The 23,752-nt window shown below is 51.6% G+C and overlaps 6 protein-coding genes across 7 annotated transcripts; 2 read left to right on the top strand and 4 right to left on the bottom strand.

Moving 5' to 3' along the window:
* Window positions 1-6,722: 6,722 nt before the first annotated feature.
* IUM83_09191 (Catalase/peroxidase HPI) lies at window positions 6,723-7,084 on the bottom strand (the record flags this gene model as incomplete). Its single annotated transcript, XM_067933615.1, has 2 exons — window positions 6,723-6,878; window positions 7,004-7,084. The coding sequence occupies 2 exons, from the start codon at window positions 7,082-7,084 to the stop codon at window positions 6,723-6,725; spliced, it is 237 nt and encodes a 78-aa protein (XP_067800037.1).
* Window positions 7,085-7,935: 851 nt separating this feature from the next.
* IUM83_09190 (uncharacterized protein) lies at window positions 7,936-10,490 on the top strand (the record flags this gene model as incomplete). The annotated part of the gene is made up of 5 exons (XM_067933614.1): window positions 7,936-8,586; window positions 8,647-8,837; window positions 8,903-9,571; window positions 9,644-9,712; window positions 9,779-10,490. The coding sequence occupies 5 exons, from the start codon at window positions 7,936-7,938 to the stop codon at window positions 10,488-10,490; spliced, it is 2,292 nt and encodes a 763-aa protein (XP_067800038.1).
* A 204-nt stretch (window positions 10,491-10,694) lies between these two features.
* On the bottom strand, window positions 10,695-11,438 carry IUM83_09189 (Glyceraldehyde-3-phosphate dehydrogenase; the record flags this gene model as incomplete). Its single annotated transcript, XM_067933613.1, has 1 exon — window positions 10,695-11,438. The coding sequence occupies one exon, from the start codon at window positions 11,436-11,438 to the stop codon at window positions 10,695-10,697; it is 744 nt and encodes a 247-aa protein (XP_067799906.1).
* Window positions 11,439-12,089: 651 nt separating this feature from the next.
* On the bottom strand, window positions 12,090-12,872 carry IUM83_09188 (uncharacterized protein; the record flags this gene model as incomplete). Its single annotated transcript, XM_067933612.1, has 3 exons — window positions 12,090-12,392; window positions 12,466-12,529; window positions 12,610-12,872. 3 exons carry the CDS (start codon window positions 12,870-12,872, stop codon window positions 12,090-12,092), a joined length of 630 nt encoding a protein of 209 aa, XP_067799905.1.
* Window positions 12,873-14,783: 1,911 nt separating this feature from the next.
* Window positions 14,784-17,150, top strand: IUM83_09187 (the record flags this gene model as incomplete). Of its 2 annotated transcripts, XM_067933611.1 has the most annotated exons (2): window positions 14,784-15,457; window positions 15,546-15,627. In XM_067933611.1, the coding sequence occupies 2 exons, from the start codon at window positions 14,784-14,786 to the stop codon at window positions 15,625-15,627; spliced, it is 756 nt and encodes a 251-aa protein (XP_067799910.1). The 2 variants fall into 2 exon arrangements, with proteins under 2 accessions (XP_067799910.1, XP_067799909.1); XM_067933610.1 differs by having other exon boundaries at window positions 14,784-17,150.
* A 168-nt stretch (window positions 17,151-17,318) lies between these two features.
* On the bottom strand, window positions 17,319-19,685 carry IUM83_09186 (methionine sulfoxide oxidase MICAL3 protein; the record flags this gene model as incomplete). Its single annotated transcript, XM_067933609.1, has 1 exon — window positions 17,319-19,685. The coding sequence occupies one exon, from the start codon at window positions 19,683-19,685 to the stop codon at window positions 17,319-17,321; it is 2,367 nt and encodes a 788-aa protein (XP_067799908.1).
* Window positions 19,686-23,752: the final 4,067 nt, after the last annotated feature.

The raw sequence follows: 23,752 nt of genomic DNA, 5'->3' as shown, positions 1-23,752 counted from the left end.
CTGCTTCTTTATAATGCAGTCGACGACAACGCGATCCGCGTTGTCGTGCCGAATGATCATGACCTGCGACTCAGGATCATGTACGAGTATCATGATGCCCCGACTGCGAGACATCTCGGACGTGAGAAGACGTACGTCCTTCTCACGCGTGACTTCTACTGGCACCACCAGTATAAGTGGGTGCGCAAGTACATCCGTGCTTGCGAGGTATGCCAACGCGTAAAGCCTGCGCGAATGGCGCAGGCTTCTTTACAATCACTACCGACTCCGTCGGAGTGTTGGAAGTCCATGTCTTTGGACTTCATCTTTGGTCTTCCCCCGGACAGCGGAGGGAATACCGGTGTTGTGGTCTTCGTAGACCGCTTCAGCAAGATGGTACATCTTGCTGCGGTGCCGTCAGAAGTGACCGCGAAGCAGACGGCCCGTCTGTTCGTCGACATGGTGTTCAAACACCATGGCATGCCGTCCGACATCGTGTCGGACATAGACCCGCGCTTCACAGCGCATCTGTGGCAAGAAGTGTTTACACTTCTTGGGAGCCAACTTTCAATGTCGACTGCGGATCATCCGCAGACGGACGGTCAAACCGAGCGCGTGAATCGCGTGCTCGTCGACATCTTGAAGAGCTACGCTCATTCGTTCCAATGCTGGAGCGAGTGCTTATCGAAGGCAGAATTTGCCATCAACAACCCAGTGCATGCCTCGACAGGGCATACACCGTTCTACGTGAATGCCATGCGACATCCACGTCTACCGAGTTTACTCGGAGTGATGGCTCCCACTTTAAGTGGGGGAGGATCTACGACTGCAATACAGCAGCCGCAGAAAACCGCTGACACTTGCACAGTGTCAGTTGCAATAACAAGTACCAAGACAACTTGGCAGGAAGAACCAAGGGTCAGCGCAGGGCGCCGACCCCCAGAACAAGGAAAACGAGTCTGTGCAGAGCACAGACTCCACAAGGAACAACGACCACGGTCTGCGCAGGGCGCAGACACCGCGAAGAACCACGTAGAGGCCGGGCCATCTTGCGGAGAGCGAGCTGAACGAGTTCAGCTCGGATGCGATTGACTTCACTACCAAAAAACAAGCCGTAATTCGGTTTGTCCAGGACACGATTGCAGCTTCTGTGGATAGACAGAAGCCGAACGCCGATAATACTGGCAGGGGCAACACAAATGAATTCAAAGTGGATTCATTGGTTTTGGTATCTACTCAAAACCTGCCTAAACATGCGGTTTCGGATTTCGGAGCAAGTAAGCTTGCTCCGCGCTTCATCGGGCCATTCACGGTGATGGCACGCCACGGTAACGCATACACGCTAGACATACCATCTAGCATGCGGCTCCACCCGACATTTTATGTCGGGCGGTTAAAGCCATACCTCCAGCACGAGCCAAATGGCTCGTCTGACCCGAAGAGACAGACTCGGCAGGGGAAACCCTCCTCTCCAGCGCGTAGTCGCGCTGGAGCAGTTAATACAGTCGGGCCTACAGCCCGACCGGCACGTTCAAGGAGGTCTGAGAGACCGCCACAGCCGGGACACGATGGTACAGAGCGGCAACCTCCGCGCTCTGAAGGTACTCCACGACCGTCCCCTGGTCGTGGAGCGACACGAGAGGAAGGTCAACATGGCGTTGACCACGGGGCGTGCTTCCACCACCTCCGCCACCGCAGCGAGACGCACGCAAAGAAATTCGCTGGATCGCCCAGCGAATTGTTGATCATAGGAAAACAATCCGAGGTCCGGATTGTTTTCGCATTCGCTGGAGAGGTTTCCCTCGATACGTGAGAACCACGGAACGTCCTGATGGAAGACGTTCCCGACATGGTGAAGGAATACGAAACCCAACACGCACTACCAGCAAGAAGGTAGTTCGAGCGCTGTAGTAATCTACAACGCCTGGCGACTCGCGTGCTAGATAATTAGCACGGAGACCATTGAAGCTTTCAGGTATACATATAGTATACCTGTTGTGGTCGCGGTTGCTAATACGCACCGCCACCTGGACGAAGAGTGCGCACGGCGCACGGACACCAGCCTCCACCGCAACAGCGTGGAGTTGCTAATACTTGCCTCGCATCGAGAAGGACTCGAAGTGCTTTGGCGCTTGCTTACCCGATCACGGTAAGCAACATAAATTCGCTTAGAGATGTTGACGCACAGACGCGGTCGACATCGAAGAATCGTACACAGACACTGCGTTGTCTGTTCCCGTGGTAGCGGCGCACCTCGCCCTGCCGCGCATGGTACTCAGCAACAGAGAGGTTACCCTCTGTTGCAATGGCAGTCTTCAACTTGGTCGTGCTCATTGCGGATGAGCACGGATCTCTCCAACACAAACAATTGACAAGCAGTCAATATTAATTGTCGTCTCGAGACCGATACGTCAAAGCTTAACGGGGGGATAGTGTAACGGGGTTGGTTACACACACAAGTGACAACAGTCACTTATGGTTTAACAGATAAGTATCTGTTAAAGGTTTTAGATACTTCCTCACCTTGGTGTAAGTCACACCAATGGATACATTGAAGTGGGCCACCACAATGAGTGGGCCACACCTACCCAAAGATCCTATTGGTAGAAAGCAGCATATTTCTACCAATTAGAGACGTGCGTATTGGCGGGGCTCTGACAGCCAGCCGCTGTCAACCCCTTTCATAGATGATAAACACTTTTAGCAGATTTAGGAGGAAGATCAATTTACAAACAATACAGTTCTCGTTTTACCTTAAACTAGCTATTTGGTGTTTTTATTTGATTGATGTTTTACTTGTGGACTCAAGTATAATTAATTCAAGTTATTAATAAACTCCTACGCTTCGTCATACACGTAGCGCGACGTGTAAGCTAAAGTAGTGAGCCAAAGTAGGCCCACTACAGTAAGAGTGTGAGATCCGTGGCTAAGTTCACTGGTGGGTCGGTCGTGAGATTCATCAGGTTCGACACTGCGTTCTAGTTGACAAGGTAGATGATTTCGAACGGATTGGACAAGACCGAATATTCCGCAATCCGAGCGCGCTCGCGATACACTTGCGGGACCTCTCGGGTTGACACAGAGTTTTGACAGCGCGACATTTCTGACTTCATTAGCTCCACCACGGTCGGCGCTAACCCACCAAGAGACAGCTATAACTGCTGTAGTTGTTCCGCTTGCTTCTCCATCGCTACCAGCAAATGAACGTGCGGAGGAACCCCAGTGGGCCTCATTCGATCCGATGCACATGCTGTCCGACAAACCAGCCGTTGTTGCAACTGGGGCACGAGCTTGGCGTTTCCGAAAAGGGCATTGCGGCACAAATGGTGCTGTGCACTCAGTGTTGTGCGTAGATATTCACTGTGGTAAACTAGAGACGCCATAAGAAAACCTCCAGTTCGTAATAAATGAGGTGACAAATTGTTAAAGCACATATGAATACTATCGCGAACAAAGTCGTCGACATCGGGAAATAAGGGCGGTAGTATAGCGAACTCAGGATCATCAAATGGTAGCCCAGCCCATAGCGCCCTACAATGCGATCACCGGCGGCATCGTGACGAATGTAAGTGTCTTGTACGCCTGGTAATTTCCACCCAGCCCTGATGCATTTAGCTGCAGCCGAAGGACCTCCGTTTGAACACGATGAAACAAAAGTTGCAGATCCTGTACGAGCTGAATGAGTCCCAATACCAAACGGTAACAACCCCTCGTTTTCAAGCAATACCTTCTTTTCATCTTCCTCCATCACTCGATTTAAGATTTTCGAGGGCCGGTCGTACTGGTTACCTCCGGGGAAGATCTTTGAATCCGTGATTCCCAGAACTGCAGCGTATATTGCTCCCGCCAGCACAGGACAAATTTCCGGGATGAATGGATTGGCATACACGTGCCTAGCATCACGAGGCCGCGTGCCATCTTGATCATTTTTCATATGCCCGAAAAGAATTGCCAGCGCGTCTCCATCCCAACTCATATGGCCGGAATGGATTGATGCTGTGTTCCCCACACGACACATCAGATTCAGTAAAAGTAAAAATGCATGAGCAAAAACAAACTCTTCGTCGTCACGCCTGAGGAACGTAGCACAAAGATATCGTAAAACAGAAAACAACAGAGGTTATTTTCCCTCCGACAACTTCACGCCAGCATCGTGATTTCGTCGCGCGACGGTGCGCTTCAACCCTTTAAAAAATACCGCCAAATCAGCAGCAAACGCACGTGTCATTGACCGCCCATACCCTCGGTACAAATGAAACAGACTTGAACGCATCGAATCGTAAACTGATTGTCCTAGTTCACCTCCGTTACGGCTCTTAAATGACAGCAAGAATTGCTCGAAGTCATCAGCGCGATGTAGATCAGAATTAAGAGGAAATAGGTCAGGGTGCTTAGCCATGACGCGAGCAATGCTGCCTTGCTCTAGCGACGCTATACCCAAGTCGTCATTCTCCAAAGCACCGGCGCGCAAAGCATCAAGGAAACCATCGCGCAGGACACTTCTCTGGTTCTCGTAAAGCCACGCCACGTAGCGACATATTCCACGGGTGAACATCTTCACAGTCTTCTCTCCGATGACATTGTCTTTCACCGTCTTCACTTGGCTAGCAAGGTCTTCAGCATGGGGAATTTGCAATTTGGTCAGGTGTTTGATTGGGAATTTGCAATTCGGTCAGGCGTTTGCTATTCGGTCAGAACTTGCGAAACTTAGAATTATGACACTCCTAAAAATTAGAATAGCTAACCTGTAGCCATGCAACCGACGCCCATCCGCCACTCCACAACATATCATATAGCATGGAAGTCATGGGGCTACCGGAAACCTCACCCGCATCATTGCCGCTGAAGCAGTCCCGCGTGTTGCTCACACTGTTCATCAATTTGCTCGCCAAGGGCTACTCGAGCACAAACGCGAGGGTCTCAAGGGGACTGTGGCGGTCACTACTTCATCAGCTAGCTGCCCATTACGCATCAAAAAGAATAGACCATTCGATTGATCGACCCCGGCAACGGTTAAGGGGTTAAGTGGAGCAGTTTTGATTAATGTAATTCAAGTAGAAGTAAATGCGAAGCTAAAGCTACCTAGGGCCCAGGTGACGATGTAGTTCCAGTTGTTGTCTTCTTTCGCAGGTGACCTCTTTCGCGACAGCGTGAGCAGACGATCGGCGAGTCGTCGGGTATACATTCTCCTCGGGTTTGATTTTTATGGGTGAGTGGATCTACGGTATGATTCGGGACCTTCTGTCGTGCCATCACCGATTGCCGACTCGATATCTATAGGGATCATCGAATTGGCGAAAGATGGCTTGTAGGCATCCGATAATAAGGTGCAACTGAAGTGAACACCGACAAATGCATATTTTGGAGCGCAGCACAGCCATGCAAGCATGGATATTGATACTCCGTCCAAAGACCACAGGTGCAATGATTCGCATCCAAGTCAACTATCCGATCCAAGCCGTTCGTGCGTTGAACAGCAAACTTGCCATTTCTCAGAGGCACCACCATTCGTTTGCGTCCGGCTTTCTTGTTGACATTCAACTTAATCAAATATCGTAGAGGCAATCTAGAGAGTACCATTATCCGCTCCACGCAAATGACATGCATCTAGAGCAATTATTGGCAGACAATACTGGAGCGTGTCCGTATAAATGCCGTACATGAAACACAATCGTTTGAACTTGTTACTGTGGGTTCGCTCGAAATCTACAACCGTTCCGGGGTTATTTACGACGAACATATCCAAGTAACTTTAAAGGATAGCTGTGTTGTAGGCTGAGAACCGATCCCTCCTGTAACTGTTCCAGCACACGCCGAGCCGCATGGTAAGAAATCGTTAGCCCATAAGCACTGCGCGCCCAGTTGGCAACCAGCTTCAGACTCGGTTACACTCGATGCAATCTCGAGCAACTTCAACCAAGAATGCCTGGCTTACTTGGGATTGTAGCGCTGATGTAGATCCGTGTGCGCAACATGGGTGGCAGAACTAGTCTTGTCCACATAGGTTATGCGCACGACCGCTGTGTTCGACGATCGAGATCCGCGCAGCTGAAAGGAACACTCGGCATGTGATGAGAAGACCACTTTTATGAAGTCGCGTCGATTTGAGGGCGTATTGTGATCAAAACCGTGAACAACGCAGTATCGCGCAACGCTAAGTGAAAACTAGCTAGCGAAGCACGGGTATAACTCAATCATATCTCAATTTACTTTCTAGTACTGCTTGTCAACTACGACGGCATCTTGCCTGAGTGCTTCAGCTACTTATAGTTCCTCTGCTAGTGCTACCATACAATAAGTGACGACTTATTGAGACTAAGCCGTGCTAAAGCACGGAGAAGCTCTGGATTTTATCATGAAAAACTCTGCTTAGCCTCTCTGCTTCTGCCAGTGCCTCTTGTCTTGGCGTGAATGGGATTCCGAAGTTGGTGGTTGTGGTCGCGAACATCAATGCTGACCCCAAAAGAGCCGCCTACCTTACTCAGCAAGCGCAAAAGAGAGTAAGTTTGACTCACATTGCGCCGGGCCACGGCGCCTACGAGTGAGAAGAGTGCCATCACGCTGATAAGTGAAATAAAGGCTAGCAACCAGTCGGTCATAGAAACTTCTCCTACCGCACTTGCACTGTGGTGTGCAGGGTTAACTGTATTTATCGACTAGTATACCTTACACGCGCCGCCGCCCTGCTTAGTAGCTGGTCATGTTGAAGTGGTCGAGTGCCGTGACCTTGGCTCACGCCGAATTTAACAAGTGCTTGAAGACACCCTCCTCCGTTGCACCGCCTCCTTCAGCTCGGGCGCCGCCAGCAGCGCTAGGCCCGTGTCCATCGTGTACACGCCCTTTCCCTCAACTTTGTACTCCTTCTCCGACACCTCCGCCCACGTCTCGTTCAGGAGCACCTGGAATTACTCGTTCGACAGCGTGAGCGAGCCGTTGCTGTACGAGCTGCTGTAGCCCATCGCCTTCTGCTCCGTGCGTTTCCGTTGTTGGCGTCCGTGCGTCCGCCCAGGAAGTCGATTGTCACGTTGCCGGCGTCCTCGAGCGACACCTGGCCCGCCAGCTCGACCAGGTCGGCCGTCGACAGCGTTGGGTACGACTCCTTCATAGACTCCAGCGCGGAGATGATCTTGTCCACTCCGCCGTTGACCGTCCAGTTCTTCTGCGGCGAGAAGCAGCGTGGCGTTGCTGGGACCTGGCAAGAAAGCCTAGATAGCCGAGTCCTGGTACGCGTTGCTGGGACTTGGCAATACAGCCTGGATAGCTAGCTGGGTCCTGAGACGCCTGCTCATGGCCACGCAATTCTGGCGTTGCTGGGACTTGGCAACAAAAACATAGATAGCTGAGACCGGAGACGTGCTTGCAGCTACGGGTGCACGGGAGATCATATACGACCAACAACGTAGCTTCGGTTAGGGAGCATGGAATCGTAGGATTGTACTAACTGAGAATGGCATCGATCTATTTGTAGTCGGGCGAATATCTACTGCCAGGCCTCGTAACTTGAGCCCCTCATGAAAGTTAGGGCTAAATGACTACAAACAACGTCCAGATTATCTTGTCACGCGAATGTCGCCCCTAAAAGACTCAGGCAACACGCACTGGATAATATACTATCTGCCCATGTATCAAACCTAACAGGTTCGTTCCGGTACATTATGCTTTTGTCGTCATATAAGAAATTCAGGGATCTGTGTTTATATAGGGACTAGTACGCGCACTTGTATCGCCCCAACTACTCTGGATAAAATCCAGAGAACACACCTCAGTTTCACTTTTGTTTCATATTTTTGGTATGGCATCTATAGATACAAATAACCAGAATTCTGGCCGCTTAAATTATCCGTCCGAAGATGTTCTCCAAGGATTATTTGGGGGCAGTCAGTTCCTCCATTCAACCGTCTAGCACGACACTGAAGCATCGTCCGGGCCAAGAGCATACTGGTGTGTGTATGTGGCATGATGGAGACCACTCCTTTCAGCCATCTACCTACCGATGAAGACGATGGACGCGAAATCTTCAACGGGCCATTGCATCGCAAGTCGCTTTCAAACCCTTCAGCAGCTTCGCAGAAGAAGATCTTCCCCACAGACACCAAGGCCGCAAAAAAGAGTCAAAAAGTTGAAAATTCACCCAACAACTCGGTGAAAGCTCGGCGTGCGAACCAACCTCAAACCCGGCAAAGCATTTTCTTCCTCTTTTTAACGGTTCTGGCAGCTTGCACCTGTCTGAGCTGGACACTTTGGCTCATCCTGCTCAACGTCGCACCCAACAACACGGTGAATAGCGTCATGAATACGGAAAACCTCGACTACGGCACGTTTTGGCTGATGGTAGACCCTTCCAAGGAGATGGTGGGGGTGGCCACATTTGGTCTTTCGGTTGTTGCGCTGGGGTACTTTGGAATTCTCATCAAGATGCTTCCGTGTATTCGGCGCTCGAAGCAAACCTACTTGGTTCACCAAATCACCAACCGGTCTTTGAAAGAAATGGTTGAGAAGGCTCTGAGTGAGGCGGCAGATTCGAGGAGAAGAAGCAGAGTAACATCTTCGGCTGCGAGGTTGGCTGTTTCACTTACGCATGATGATAGTCCGACCCGAAAACTGACCGTACGTCTCACTGCGTTCATCCAACCGGAGGAAAGAGCTCACCTTGTGTGTTTTGTTTAGAATATGCTGGTGAAATTCGTCGATTTGGCGCTGGAGACGCTTCTCCTCTATCAAATGCTCGACTCGGGGTCCCCCACACCACTTATTGTCATTTTTACGATGATTGTCGTGATCAATGCACTTGCTTGCGCAGCGATGATGTTTGTACCACATGAGCGAGCACCACTTGCAGAAATTCTGATTGATACGCTGTAAGTCCGACTATCCTGGTTTGGTCACCTCCATTGAGGCTCTAACCGCTTTATTGTTTGTGTAGGTTCGACTTTCTAATCATCGTCGGATGCCCCATGCTTGTCGTATTCTACTGTTTGTCCAACTTCACCTTCGACCGAGCTAAATTCGCGATCAATCTTGAGGTATTTCCTGCTGGTTGGTTTGAGCAAGGTGCAAGCGTGATCGCAGACGCGGAACAGACCGCTGTCATCTATGAAAGTCTAAAGTCGCTGCGTATTATGACGGCGCTCAATTTCTTCACTCGCATCGGTGTCAACATAACACTTTGCTTGCGTTTGTGGAAAGTGGTGGACCTCATCCACGACCCAAAGAAACGGTCTACCAGTGTGTATCCAAAGAGCCACCGGCTTGGAGCTGCCTTCCTCGTGATTTACGCCGCATTGCTGATTATATTTGTGGAGGAGAGTATGAGAACTTCCACGCTCGCTTGCAAACCACATCCAGAGTGTGTCGTGAAGGCACGCCGATGGACGATTCTGGACAATGAATCGCTGACCCAATGTCCGTGTCTAATGATGATCGATCGGGATACCGCGCCAAAGACTTACGCCGAATGGGAAAATCCGATCAACGTTACGGATAAAGTGGCGCAACTTGCCACCATGGGCGAACTCCAAACGGTTCAGTTGACCAACCGTTATCTGGCTGTACTACCGGATGAACTTCGCCGCTGCAAGAATTTACAACACTTGTGCGATCTACAGTCATTATAGCAATGCTGCCTATGATTTGAGTGTTCTGACTAGTTCTGCTGCTTTTCTAGGTCGCTGGAATACACACACACTCAGACTTTTCCTGCATGGATCAAAGAATTCACCAAACTCGAATACGTGTAAGTAATTAGATTGAAATATTTAATAAGGAGGTTGGTTACTGACAAACTTTTTGTTTTGACTAGGCACGTGGAGAGCAAGACTTCACATCCGATGGTGGTTCTGCCCGACGATATGTTCGACGACATGTCCATGCTCACCTTCATCCACTTCGCGCAATTCATCCCCATGGTGAAGCTACCGTCGTTCGATGGTCTCACGAACCTCAAGTCGCTCACACTGGCTGTGCTCCTCTTCCTCGAAGAGATCCCTCCGTTCGACCACCTTCACAACCTCGAGAGAATTGTGCTGTCGTGCTTACCTGCAATCGACAGCATCCCCGACTTCTCCCCCATCAAGGATCTCAAGTCGCTCGCAGTATCCGACCGTGGTGCTTGGTGCTGCAACGGGTTTCTAGGCAAATGCGACCTCACCAATCCCAACTGTGGCGTTCATCCGCTCTGGGGGAGTCCAGCCGTCCCATGTACAGATAAAAAGGCTTCGCCGGCGACACTCGCTGCTGTTAACAAATTCCATTCCACTACGTGCGGGCCTGTTCTCCAGCCTGGAGTGTTGGAAGGACCTCCGACACCAGACCTCATGGCACCATGCAACGGCACAATGTGGAAGCAGTGCCCCACAGCAGACAAGGTCGAGTCGATGTGCTACAACGCTCGATTCATGGCGATCGCGTGCACGACGAATCACTTCCCCATTGAAATGCGCCGTCGACAGATAGCAGAAGGTGTTGGCGACAAGTGCGACCCCGAAGTGGAAGCGTGGCTCGGTTGCAAGTAGGTCGTCTTCACAACACTACCTAATAGATAGGAAGATGTGTATTTTCCTAACGAACTGAAAATGAAAAAAAAAACGCACATTTCGTTTCTGCAGCACAACTACACGTAGCTGTTCATGACCTGCCGCCTCCTCTTCTTTCTCTTTCAACAACGCAGCCTTTTTCAGGTTCCATTCCAGGTAAACGCTCTCCATCCTCGTCACCACTTAGGTCTCGCCCCCCATGTTTTCATTGCCATCCTTATCCTCCGCGACCGGCTCATCGCCCGCAGTTCCCTCTTCATCCGCCGGGGCTCCTTCATCCTCAGCAGACTCGTCACCCGTCGAGGCCTCTTCATCATCCGCCGGGGTCTCTTCATCGTCCTCTGGCGCGTCCTCCTCCTCGTCGCTGCCGCCATCTCCGCCTAGGTCCAGTGGCTGGGTCGGGTTGTCCGCCGGGGTGGCTGGAGCGGCCGCCGACGAGGTCTCCTCGTCCTCGCCGACATCAGAGTCCGAGTCCCCCACGGTGGCGTTGAAACCTCCGCTGCCACTGCCGCTGCCCTCGTCGCTCGCCTGCTCCCGGTTCTTGTAGCAGCTGATGCCCTGCTTGCACTGCTCCTTGTCCTTGCTGAACATGCACCACGTCGACGACTTGAGCGAGCACCAGCCGTAGCCGATCGAGTTCCAGCCGAACTGCGACTCCATGGCGATAGCCTCGTCGTCCATGTCCCCGTCGGCGTCGCCGTAGCCGGTCGTCACCTCCAGCGTGACGGAGCTCTCCCCGTTGCCCCCGTTCAGTGCAAACACGTCCACCGCCGCAATGCAGCCGACCAGCAGCGCCACCGCACCGACCACCCCGAACAAGGTGCGAATAGCGCGACGACGCTGTCTCATGCGATCCGCATCGCGCTGCGCCGCCTGCTGGTACGCCGACAGCAGCATGGCCGCTTCCTCGCCACGCTCGGCCCTCATATCGATTCAATCCGCTTCCGCCACCTTCCGGTCAAGTCGAACTATGGTGAACGAATTGGCCTCCCGGGGGCGTCCAGATCTTTGGTCATGAAGATCCCAAGCGTGGTGACGGACGGCTCACGCGCGTCCACGAGCAGATCCAAGAGCCACGTCGAGACCCTTTGCAAGTCGCGCGCTGGATTCCGCCTCGGCGTGTCCTGCGCCGTTCATTAGCGTCCCCTCATGGATTCCACGACCGACCGACTACCTGCGTCCGAGCCACGACTCGATGTCACGAGAGCACGGGGCGTTGGATTTGTAGTCGCCGCATCAGCGGGTTCATGGTGCACGAGATCACCATCAGCCGCTCATTGTAGCACATGGCTTCCGGGGTGCCCGGAGCATTGCACTGCTTCCACAACGTGCCATTGCATACATCCACACGCGCTTCGGTGGGGGGATCCGTCGAGGCCTTTAGGTCGGAGGACGGTATCGCATATCGTCGAGCTGAATTTAGGTATTCACTGCCGCAATGGTGGCGGCAGATGCGATGGGGCTGGTCTGGTTGGGAGGCAGGCACGTTGCGGCTGGCGACCCCCACACTAGATGAGGCGGACAGAGAGGGCTCTGGAGGTCGCAGTCGCCCAGGAACCCGTTGCAGCAGCACTCGCATCAGTCGAGCACGACGAGGGATTTGAGATTCTCGACGGTGGTGACGTTCGGGAGGCTGTGGAGCGTCGGGACGCACGAGATGACGAGCCGTTCGAGGTGCTCGAGGCGGTCGAATGCAGGCAGCTCCTTCAGAGCGAGGGAGATGGCTAGGGTGGCTGATCGAAGATGGGCGAGGCCGTGGAAGGAGGGAAGTTGGGTCACCGGGATGAACGACGCGAGGTGGATGAAGGTGAGGAGGATATGTCGTCGAACATGCTGTCGGGGAGAGCGACCATCGGGAGACTCATCTTGCTCTCGAGGTGTCTGTTGTCGCAAAAAGAAGAGATCGTTCGGTAGTTTAGTTTTCGGTAGTAAGGTAGCGTAAGTGAAAGCGTACAGAATTCCAGCTTCTTGAACTCTTTGATCCAAGCTGGTAGCGCCTGTGTGTGTACTCTAGGCTCCTGGTAGAGTAGAATGCCCAGAAAGAGAGTTAGTTAGTACTGTTGCTCACTCAACAAAGAAAACAGTCGTTGTGTTGTACAGGCATATCAATTCGGTACATCGTCGGAGTTCTTCGGGCAGCTCTGGCATGTAGCGGTTTGTCAGCAGCAGAGCCTGGAGGTTACCCTTTGAGGCCAATTGAGCGACCTTCTCCGTGACATTCTTCGGCTGCATCCGCTCTGCGTAGGTCTTGGGGCAATATCTCGGTCGACGAGTATGAGGCGTGGCCAATCGGTAAGAGATCCTCTTTTCGGGATAGTCCAGGTCCACGCGTGCATCGTACATTCTGGATGAGGGTTCCATGCGACGGAGGTTCGAGCACTTGCTTCGACGAATAAAATCAAGCAAAGCGAGAAAAGAACGAAGAAAGCTGCTGCTGGCTTATTTCACTTGGGGTACACGCATCCTCGCTGCATCTGCGGAAGTTGAGTCAACTTGATCGTGCACACGATGCCGTCGAAGAAAACCTGGATCAGGAATGTTTTTTTTTTTTTTCCTTTCTGATCTGCTTCGAAGACGCAACCTTGTCTATCGGGGCCATCTCAGAACCGATCGAACTTTGTAGTACCGAGATCTCGAAGTACGGGGCCTGCATGTCCATATTGCGAGAAAGCCTCAACCTCCCGGTTTCCCTGCGCCGCGCCACCTTCATGGTCAGGCTGCAGAGCACGATAATATTAAATGTCACCGATAATCCTTACCTGTTGCTGATAGTATTTAGAATTGTAAGGTTATTACATAACACAGGTACTAATGTTAGATAATAACTAAAAGTATTACGTTTCACTGAAAATTACTACGGGAGATATTTGGTATTGAGATTTTTGGATTTAATTTACAAAATCCAGAATCAAATTGTGGATTATTACACAGTGCTCATTTTGTCTCAGCGCTACGCCACGCTCCGCACGGACATCCCACTACTGTCGCGCGCTTTGCCGGGAGCTGCTCTGGATACTTTGTCACGCGAAATGAATTCGTGCGGATTCGTCGGCGCCGCAGACATCCACGCAGTCTCCGCTTCGCCTCAACTTCGGTGTCCTCAAAATCTTAGGCGGCGAAGGCAGACCTTGAATGGTAAAGACGCCGCGCCACCTCTCTGACAGGCGGGCTGGCGTGTTTGAGGATGCGCGACCGAACGACAACCAACGACGACACGAAGTCTCAGCAGCTACAACAACATGTAATACCATTTCGGTGCGCTCGGGCTAAAGTTTAACAACCCCGTGTCCATGTGGTTGCGTCGAGGCGGCTTGACAACCTTGTTCGGGCGAAGATCTGCTGACCAGCAGCCTTACTTTCCGGGCCTTTCACCCCGCGGGGGACGTTACGCGGCCTTGGATCAAGCGTTAGCTTCGCGCCACTTTACTTCTGCGCTGGAAGATCTGACCATCGCTTGTTACCACCGGCTTGGGCATGCCGTAGAGCTGTGGAATATAGGATTGCTATTGTAATATTGCCAAGATTGTCAATCACAATAATTGATTGTGCGTAGATCTCAATCGGCAATTACAATCCCAGTGTCCCCCATTCTACCTTTTGACCCCTGCGCACGGCTTCAGTTGAAATCCAGCAGAGCAGCCGTGAGTCCAGATAATCGGCGTTAGCTAGCAGCTAGCTTTTCTTGATGTTCTAGCTGCTTCAGAATGCGAGACGAAAGAAATTTTGGATTAAGAGATCAACGTTTTTGAAGCTAAGCAGCTCTGTGATGGATCAAGTAGATGCATTAGGACGATTACAAGACCGAACGAATAGAAATACACCTCGCCAGAGGAAAAATGAGCGAGGTTATAGATTACAATATTTTGTACATGTATTTAAGATTGTTGAGATTTCGATAATTGATCGGTCAAACACGTAAACAATCTATAATTCCACAGCCACATGTCTACGGAGTGCAGTCGCTCGTAGCGACTACATGTATACAGACGCTGCGTTCAAGGTATTGGCGACTCGACCTGTGGCTTGGCCGGGTCAAAGCGCCACACTCACTCCGCATTTGTGGGCGCGGGCATGGAATTGAGGCCAGTTTTGGTGAAACAGGTAGCAATAAAACTTCACCTTAGGCGTCGCACGATTTGCACGTAATGCACTTCTGCTTAGGCAGCTCGAAGCCCCCCGTTTGCCCACAGTCCGACCGTCTTCAACTGGGGATACCATTTAACGTGGCGATTTCTGCGGCGTCATTCGTGCATTTGCCCGAGCGAGCGCAAGATGTACAAGCTGGACCGCAGACCCCCTCCCGTCCCGGACCGTCGCAGAGTGGGCGAGAACCACCACCCAGTCACGTACATTGGTGAAGGGCTCATCGAGCCGAACGGCGTTGACTCACTGGATCCGCTCAGTGAGGACGACATCGATGACCAGTCTCCACGGCACCGCCGGAAGCTGCTGGACTCCTTGGCGATCGACGTGGGTGAAAAGTATCTCGACGATATCTACAGACGCGAAGGAGACGAGGATGACTGCACCTCGGGAGAAGACGACAGTGACGACCCTCAATCCGGCAACTACCGCTCTTCCATCAGCGGTAATGGGATACCGGCGGTGGTGAAGCCTCGGACGGATAAGGAACAAGCGTGGCTGAAGGTGAGGAAGCTTCTGATCGAAGAGGAAGAGAAAGCCTCGACGCGGAAGAAATCCGTGGACTCGCACGAAGAGTACGGCATCGACTGCTACGGCACAGTCAAGCTACTGGATTCGTTAGTGCGGTCGGGGAGTGACTACAACGGCAGCGTGTCGTCCGAGGGCTCGACGCCAAAGGTCGATCCATCGTTGGCACCGACACCGGCTTCGTCTACTGGAAGCGCCACGACTTTCTCGAGAATGGGCTACAAGATGGCGCAATTCCTGCAGGGCGCCTACCCGCAACCGGGCTCACCGTTTCCGTACGCCCAGCAGCCCCTCACTCCCGGAAAATCTTCGGCCCAAACTGCTATGATGGCGATGTTGGGGCAAATTACTGCGGCGTGTCAGCGAACAGAGCTATCGGAGGCAGCAGTGGCGCGTATTTCGACGCATGTGGCTTCGATCGACCGAATCGTACGCGAAGAGTTGATCTCCCAGCAGAAAATTGAAGCTCGCCGACTGTCGAGCACGCAGAGGTCGAATGATTCGAGCGACTACGACTTCCGGGTGCCAACGTATCCGTTGGGCAAGCTTCACGCGAGGGTGGCGCCAACCGTACGCGAGTCCTTCAAAGCCTTCACCTCGGCGGAAGATTTAATGGACACTATGGCTGCGTTTGACCGCCTTATCGGGGACTGTGGGCTAAGCGGCGTCCAAGTGGAGGAACCTTGGTACGTGTACTACCACATCCGAGCTGCGGTGTATAGCAAGTTGGGCTTCCGGCAGAAACAGCTCTTCAAGCTGCTGGATGCGCGGTTTAATACCGATGTGTACAAGCGGAGACCTGCTGCCAACAAACGCGTCTGCATCGTTGGAGCTGGCCCAGTTGGTCTGCGTGCTGCAGTGGAGCTGGCACTGCTTGGCAGTCACGTGTCGGTTCTCGAGAAGCGCACCAAATTCAATCGCGAAAACATGTTGCACTTGTGGCCGTGGGTCGTGCAAGACTTGGCGTCATTGGGAGCGAAAGTCTTGTTCCGACACTTTTGCAGGTCGAGGACGTACTTCCACGTCAGTACTCGTCAATTGCAAGTGGTTCTGCTCAAGGTAGCGCTGTTAGTTGGCGTGCAAGTGCACACGTCAACGGGTTTCGAGGCAATAGTTCCTCCTGGATCCGAGCAGAGCGGGGAGAACCCGTTCTACTCGATCAAATCTCAGCCTCAAATTTCCGTTGAGGAGTTCACAGCGGTGCTTGGCGCTACGGGCGTGAACGACCAGGTGGCTGACTTCGCAGGCATCAACCGCTTTGTATTCAACCAGAAAGAGTCTTTGGGTATTGTCTGCTACTTCCCAAACCTGGAAACAACAGAGGAGACCAAGGTGAGGGAGTTCTCGTGGACAGCACAACTAAAACACCAAATGTTGTATAAGATGCGGGACGTCGGCCTCGATTTGGAGAACATCGTGTACTTCCGTGGCGAGATGCACTACCTTGTGATGACTCCAAAGAGACACAACTTGCTGACTCGCGGGGTGGTGAAGAAGAATCACCCGAACTCGGCAGATCTGGTGAGGGACGGCAACATCAACCACAACGCATTGCATGCATTTGCCAATGCCATCGTGAAGTTCGCAGGCATTCCCCGGAAGACGGACTTTACGCGCGTGAGTCTGTTCGATTTCAGCTCCCTGACTCGAGCCGAGAAAGCTGCGAGTATTTTGACGTCGCATGGAAAAAAGCTGTACGTCGGTCTCATTGGCGACTCCCTTTTGGAGCCTGTCTGGCACGAAGGCGTGGGTACCTGTCGTGGATTCCTGGGAGCGCTGGATGGAGTGTGGATGGTGGCGCAGATTGGTCTGAAAGCAGACAAGCAACTACTCGCTGAGCGAGAAACGGCGTACAAAGTGATGCAGCGACTATCAGGTCACCACCGCGACGAGATGCAGAAGAATGTGCGCAAGTACACAGTCGATCCAAGGTCCCGCTACACGATCGACTTTCCTCGAGGGATCTAGATGCACAAATTTGGGTTTGATTTCCATAGCAGTGGTAGTAAATAATTTCATTCGATTTTGTAAAGCTTCTCGATTGTAGCTCATGTTGTAGCTCATAATTTCGTGTTTTAGAGTTACCTAACCTATCCATAGCAGTAACTCTACATCTCTACTATCCTAGACTAATAGCTAAACGACTTGACGGAAGTCAACCATGTAGCGCGACGCGGGATCCACCGTGTACTTGCGCACGTTCTTCTGCATTTCGTCACGGTGGTGGCCCGACAGGCGCTGCATCACTTCGAAGGCCAACTGGCGATCGGTCAGTAGCTGCTTGTCGTCCTTCTTGCCAATCTGTGACAGCATCCACACAGCATCCAGCGCTCCGAGGAATCCACGACAGGTTCCCACCCCTTCGTGCCAGACAGGCTCCATAAGCGAGTCACCGATGAGACCGACGTACAGTTTTTTGCCTTGCGATGTCAAGATACTGGCAGCCTTTTCAGCTCGAGTGAGTGAGCTGAAGTCGAAAATACTGACTCGTTCAAAATCCGCCTTCCTCGGGACGCCAGCAAACCTGATGATGGCGTTAACGAACCCGTGGAAGGCGATTTGGTTGATGTTCTCCTTGCGAACCAAGTCCTTCGAGTCAGTATAGTTCCTCTTCACCACCCCGCGAATCAGCAAGTTGTGTCGTTTAGGCGTCATCACCATGTAGTGCATTTCGCCTCTGAAGTACACGATATTCTCCAGATCGATTCCAACGTCGCGCAGTTTGTTGAGCATCTGGTGCTTCAGCTGTGCCGTCCACGAAAACTCCTTCACCTTCATCTCGTCGGGCGTCTCCAGATTTGGGAAGTAGCAGACAATGCCCAAAGATTCGGTTTTACAGAACACGAAGCGGTTGATTCCAGCAGGCTCCGCCAATTGATCGTTCACCCCAGTGGCGCCTAGAATTGCCGTGCACTCCTTCATCGGGATCTGAGGCGAAGACTTGATGGTATAGAATTGATTGCCACCTTCTTCCGGTTGAGGAGGCAGAATCTCCTCGAAATCCGTCGACGTGTGGATCTGAACACCAACCAGCAGCGCAACCTTTAGCAGAATTACCTGAAGCTGGCGCGTACTGACGTGGAAGTACGTCTTCGACCTACAAAAGTGTCGGAGCAACACCTTCGCTCCCAGCGACGCCAGGTCCTGAACCACCCACGGCCACAAGTGCAGCATGTTTTCACGGCTGAATCGCTTCCGCTTCTCCAGCAGAGTAACATGGCTACCCAGAATCGCGAGCTCCACTGCAGCTCGCAGACCAACGGGGCCAGCTCCGACAATGCAGACGCGCTTGCCGGCAGCAGGTCTCCTTTTGTAGACGTCCATGCTAAACCGCGCATCCAGAAGCTTGAAAAGTTGTTTCTGACGGAAACCCAATTTGTTGTAGACAGCAGCTCGGATGTGGTAGTACACGTACCAAGGCTCCTCCCCTTTAACTCCGTTAAGACCACAATCTGCCAGCAAATTGCCGAAAGCTGCCATGGTGTCGTTGAGGTCTTGCGCAGATGTGAAAGCCTTGAAAGAGTTGCGTACACCTGGAGCAACCTTCACTTGAATGTTGTCAAGAGGATTCGGAGTCTCTCGGAACTCTTTCTCGTATTCACTCGACTCGTTTGAATACTGTGTGACTGAGAGCCGCCGACTTCCTCCTGGCTTCACCGGCGCGCTCATGTCCTCTCGGGCGATCTGGTCAATCATGGACAAATGCGACAAAATCTGTGCCATGGAGGCATCGGATAGCTCCATCCGTTGGCAAGTCTTGACCACCTGTTCCAGCGCAGCTCGCAACATCCATTGAGATGACGACGAGCCTCCTTCGGGGGCGACAGACTCATTGTACGATTCAGAGTGATTCGAGCGCCACGACTTGGTCGAGTTGCTGCTTTCGTCGTCCGAAGAGGACGAAGTGTTCCCACGCATAAACTGCGAGAATTTGCTACCCATTCGGTCGACAAACGTCTGCGGTGGATTTCTTGGTTCTGCCTCGATAGACGCTCTGCTGTTGAGAGAGAAGTGCGCTGTAGACTGCGCCAAAGAGTCCAGCAGCTTCACGGTATTACAGGGGCCTTTGCTCGGCTTGGAAGTGTCCTCGGACCTATCTGTGTTTCTTGTGTGCGGTCTCCGGTGTGTCGACGCCTTCTGTTCTTCTTCGATCAGGAGCTGCCTCACTTTCAACCACGCCAGTTCCTTGTCCGTGCGGATGCGGTCAACGGGTCTCACGGTTGGCGGATACGGACTCGCGTGGTGTTCGGGGTTGACTCCGCCATTGCCGTTCTCCCGGTAGATATCGTCCAGATACTTCTCGCCGACGCCGATTGCGAGGTCGTCCAGCACAGGTCGCCTGTTCTGTGGAGACTTGTCATCGATGTCAATGTCGCCGATCTGGTCCAGCGAGTCAAGCCCATTCGGGTCGATGAGACCTTCACCGATGTATGCGATCTGGCGATCCATGGCCCGCGGGCGTTCGAAGTCGTGAACGGGGGGGCTGCGCTCCGACTTGTGCATGATGCAGTAGCGACCGGCTCACAGCTCGAACAAAATTGATTCTGAAAGACGAGCTCACGATGGGGTGGTGGTCTCCAATGGTCGAGGCGCTTTCAACACATAACAGTCCAAGGAGGAAAGCTCATTCATGACAAAGCGACATGGTCCCCGGAGCCATTCATGTGCGTGCGTGGGTTGCCTCTGTCGCGTTAGTGTGGATTATGCCTAGTTTCTTACGCTACATTCGGCGTTGTATTCGACAGCTGGGGCCGATTGTTCAATGGATTACGCTACATTCGGCGTTGTATTCGACAGCTGGGGCCGATTGTTCAATGGAACGGTCCTTCTTTTGCTGAACGTCTCCGCCATTCGTCCGCCTCGTGGTGACGAAATGCAGACGAGCTAGGACTGTCAGCCCATCCGTCATCCACTTGCCACCACGAGTGTCGAGAAGTTGTCACAAACTGAAGCTCACACTGGCTACAGGTTGAGCAGCACTTATCGCTACTTAAGATGTCGGTCTTCTACCATGAGTCATTCTCCATTCCGTTAGCTCGATATTAGCGTTCGGCTGTACTTAGAGAGCTCTTCGCAAGGACCCGTGGGTCCATTGAGATTGCTGCGAATTGTTTGTGGCGGACGAGCCGAATACGGGACTTGAACCAGGTGGTCGTAGAGCAGTTTGTCGTGATGTCGAGCTGTAAGCTTACCGCCGGATCTGCAAGTCGGGTCGAGTTGATCCTTGAGAGCTGTCGGCAACGTGTCGCAGCACACTATCCTGTTATTGTAAATGCTGGAAGTTTGCATGGAGTTAGGCTTATTCACGCTAAATGCATGTACCGTACTTGCTCGATCGTGAATCAAATGCATTTGACAAGTGCACACAGAGAAGAAGAATGGTCGATTACCGATTAGTGGTCTTCTCAATTTGCTAAGGGCCGTTCTTAAGTTCCCGCTCCCACGTCCTGGGACTAAATAACGCATTGTGATTGGTCCACGCATCCGGTTGGCAGGGGAGGCATCTCCCAATCCCGAGTTTTTTTCGCGTCGTTGGGAGCGGGACGAGTGGTGGGAAACAGCGTTCACACCCCCGACCATACAAGTTGTATTATGGGTTTATGATATTAGTAAGGTTTGTGTACAAAACACAAAATCCCCACTTGCCATCATTATTTTGGGACTCTGGGATGGGATTTTCCCGGGATTCGTCCCGGGAACTTAAGAACGGCCCTAAGTAGTAGTGCTATCTTCTTGTCGTTTATTCGATCAGTGTCTGGAATACGATGCCAGTCCGTTGGGTGAGATGTAGCTGAACATGACGTACTCGGAATATATCGTGGTTTCTTCGTTGGAACTCCCCGAAGAAACAAGTGCACACTGGTACAGTATACTACGCACTACACCACAAGAAAGTATACACATGTAGACAGCATTACAAGACAAATTCCAATCATACAAATTTTGTAAAAGTATTTTGAATAAGTAACACTTGACCAAATTCGTGATGGACAGAGCTTGTAATCAATCCCACTGTGTATACATCGCGCAACTAATACATGTAGTGGGCAGCATTTATTCCAGACCTAAATCCCGAGAAAGTATGGGAATAAAATTTGATAGATGACCCTTTTCTGGCGAATTTCTTACCAAATTTGGGATTTGGTCCGATTTGATCCGTTCAAAGTGTTGTTGTATTAGGGTGGGTTTCTTATCTTCCTCCGGGGACTGGTCCACCCCGTCCCAAAATACTCGACGCTGATTGGCGAAATTCTTTGCCGGACGACATAAGAAACCCAACCTTATTAGTGCGTTCAGTACATGGATTTATGACAGAATGTTCGGCACGCCTAACTCACAGCATGCTCTACAAGTGCAGCTAGATCTCTGTGATAAAAGCCTGTATCGCTAGCCACCAGTTAGACAGTTCTAGCAGAACAGTTGGGCTGAGCGAGTCCACTATTCGGCTGCCTCAGACGAAAATCCCTTCTTTTTCGTGATTTATTATATAGTAGCACCCAGACAACGGACCAATTTTAATATTATATTATGTATTGTGGTTTGCAGATATTTTGTCGCTCGGATTTAGGGCTTAGATCGATCTCTGAGATAAAATAATTCGAAGACATAAAAATGCGAGACGGTAGTAAATCGACCTCCAGGCGTAGGTAAGTCGCACCACCTCTTCCTACTTAACATAACGGGCCATCGTTGGTTCTCAGGACACCGAGGTAACGTCGCCGGCTACTGCTGCTCCGGTACGGCTCTGTTGGACGTGTTTAACGGCTCGTTAGCTTCGTCTGTGAGTGCACTAGCGGCTCCTGCTTGTTACAATGAGCCCACCACGTGGTGGTGATTTGCCATTCGACAAGCAACTTCGAGGCTCGGTGACGTTCAGGACTGGCCAGCGCTCATCAGGCCCGCGTAAGGGAATCGTGAAGTCGTTCAAGTTTGTGGCCGATGCAGGCTACTCAGTGGCCCGGGCTCAAATGTTTCGCTTCCTCTCAGGTCAGGAGTTTGATGCTGAAGTTGACGTGATCGAAGACAGGAAGGTATTCATGAAAGCCACTAAGAACGCCCGCCAGCAAGACTTCAAGGAGTTCTCCGTATCCAACTTCTGGGAGCTGCTAAAGCATCGTTGGGCCTACATCTCCGAAGCTGATATTCTAACGATGTCATCGAGTGAACTTCCAACTTACGAGCAGTTCACTTTCGATTTTTTTGTTTATCTTGCCGCAGCTCGACGAGTGGCGGAAGGCATTCGGCGAGCGACAGCGCGAGTGCACGAGCGGCTCCTGCAACACTGGGCTTTCCGCTTCTCTGTGGCGCGAGCAGCCCCCCGCCATGTAAGACCACATGTTGATACTACGCTACCATTTTACTTTAGGAAAAGCGTTTCGTATGAACTGCTGTAGCTCCTCTAAAAAAAATGTAGGGTGGGCTTTCACGTACTTTCGAACACGGGTTACCACGTCGTTCGGCCAACGCGACGAGCGGTTAGTTCGATCTCCTTCATCAACCACACCATCGGTCAAAAACAACTTGTACCAACGTTGCAGTGTTCGCACGTTAGGCCCAAATATATCACTAACATACTGCATACATATTCCATACACATGCATAAGAAAAACGGCTCGCCAACGGTGGTCGAGAGAGTACATGCTGCACTTGTGTAAGGTGAAGGTTTTCGGAAACTGCGGTGCTTCGACAGATCAGCAGCGCGATCTGCCGACCACTCGTCAAGTGTCCAGATGTACGTGTCCAATTGCATATTATATATATATAAAGCGCGGCATTATAATCCGTACACAGCCATCGCGATTTAAAATAAATCGGCCCGAATGGCGTTTTTGGATCGGCAATTCGACCACAGATAGCGTAAATCGATATCGATATCGAGGCTGGCGATTATAACTTGGAGGATTTAATGGCCATCTGTTTTTATATCGGGCGCCAGATATTATAACTCGGGCAAATCACTAGGTGAAAACGACAAACGCATTGCAAAGCATAATACATGTATAGCAAATCGTAATGTCATGCCTGCTGAGACGTGGTGCTGTGATAGGCGTTACGCCCACCACAAGAGCAGGGATCTGGAATGCAGCTGGAAACCTACGACCTACGAGCCAGTGAACTGCATTTCGGACCCACAATTATTGTTAACCACCAAGTCCGCATAATTCCTTTCAACAAGCCAAGTATTATAACCTTGCGTGTAATGTTGTTATGTGTTGGACGAATATCAGGATTGTGTCAATCAATGCATCCGTTTCAACAACAATTGTCAGCGTTCATCGTGCCGTGTGTGTGAGTGGAGGGAGGGGGGGGTACCTATTGTACTGTACACATTTAATGAACTAATTTAGGTTCAAAGCTCCAGGAACCTTTTAATCTCATTTCATTTGACAGGAGTTGTACATTGTGCTCATTTGGTGCTATTCTGACTTCACCGCAGTCATGACCCACGACCGCAATAACAGATGTTCAAGCATTGAGACGAGTGTAACGACGGCAACGTAGACCGCTGTTCTCGAAGCGTTCCTTTCTACAACAACTCGCCACTTCTCAACAACGACGATGGTGCATCC

This window comes from Phytophthora cinnamomi (genome assembly GCF_018691715.1).
Source record: "Phytophthora cinnamomi strain GKB4 chromosome Unknown Contig3, whole genome shotgun sequence".
In the NCBI taxonomy this organism is placed as follows: Eukaryota; Oomycota; class Peronosporomycetes; order Peronosporales; family Peronosporaceae; genus Phytophthora; species Phytophthora cinnamomi.
The sequence above is the reverse complement of the archived record's forward strand: the minus strand, read 5'-3'. Positions and strand labels throughout refer to the sequence as shown.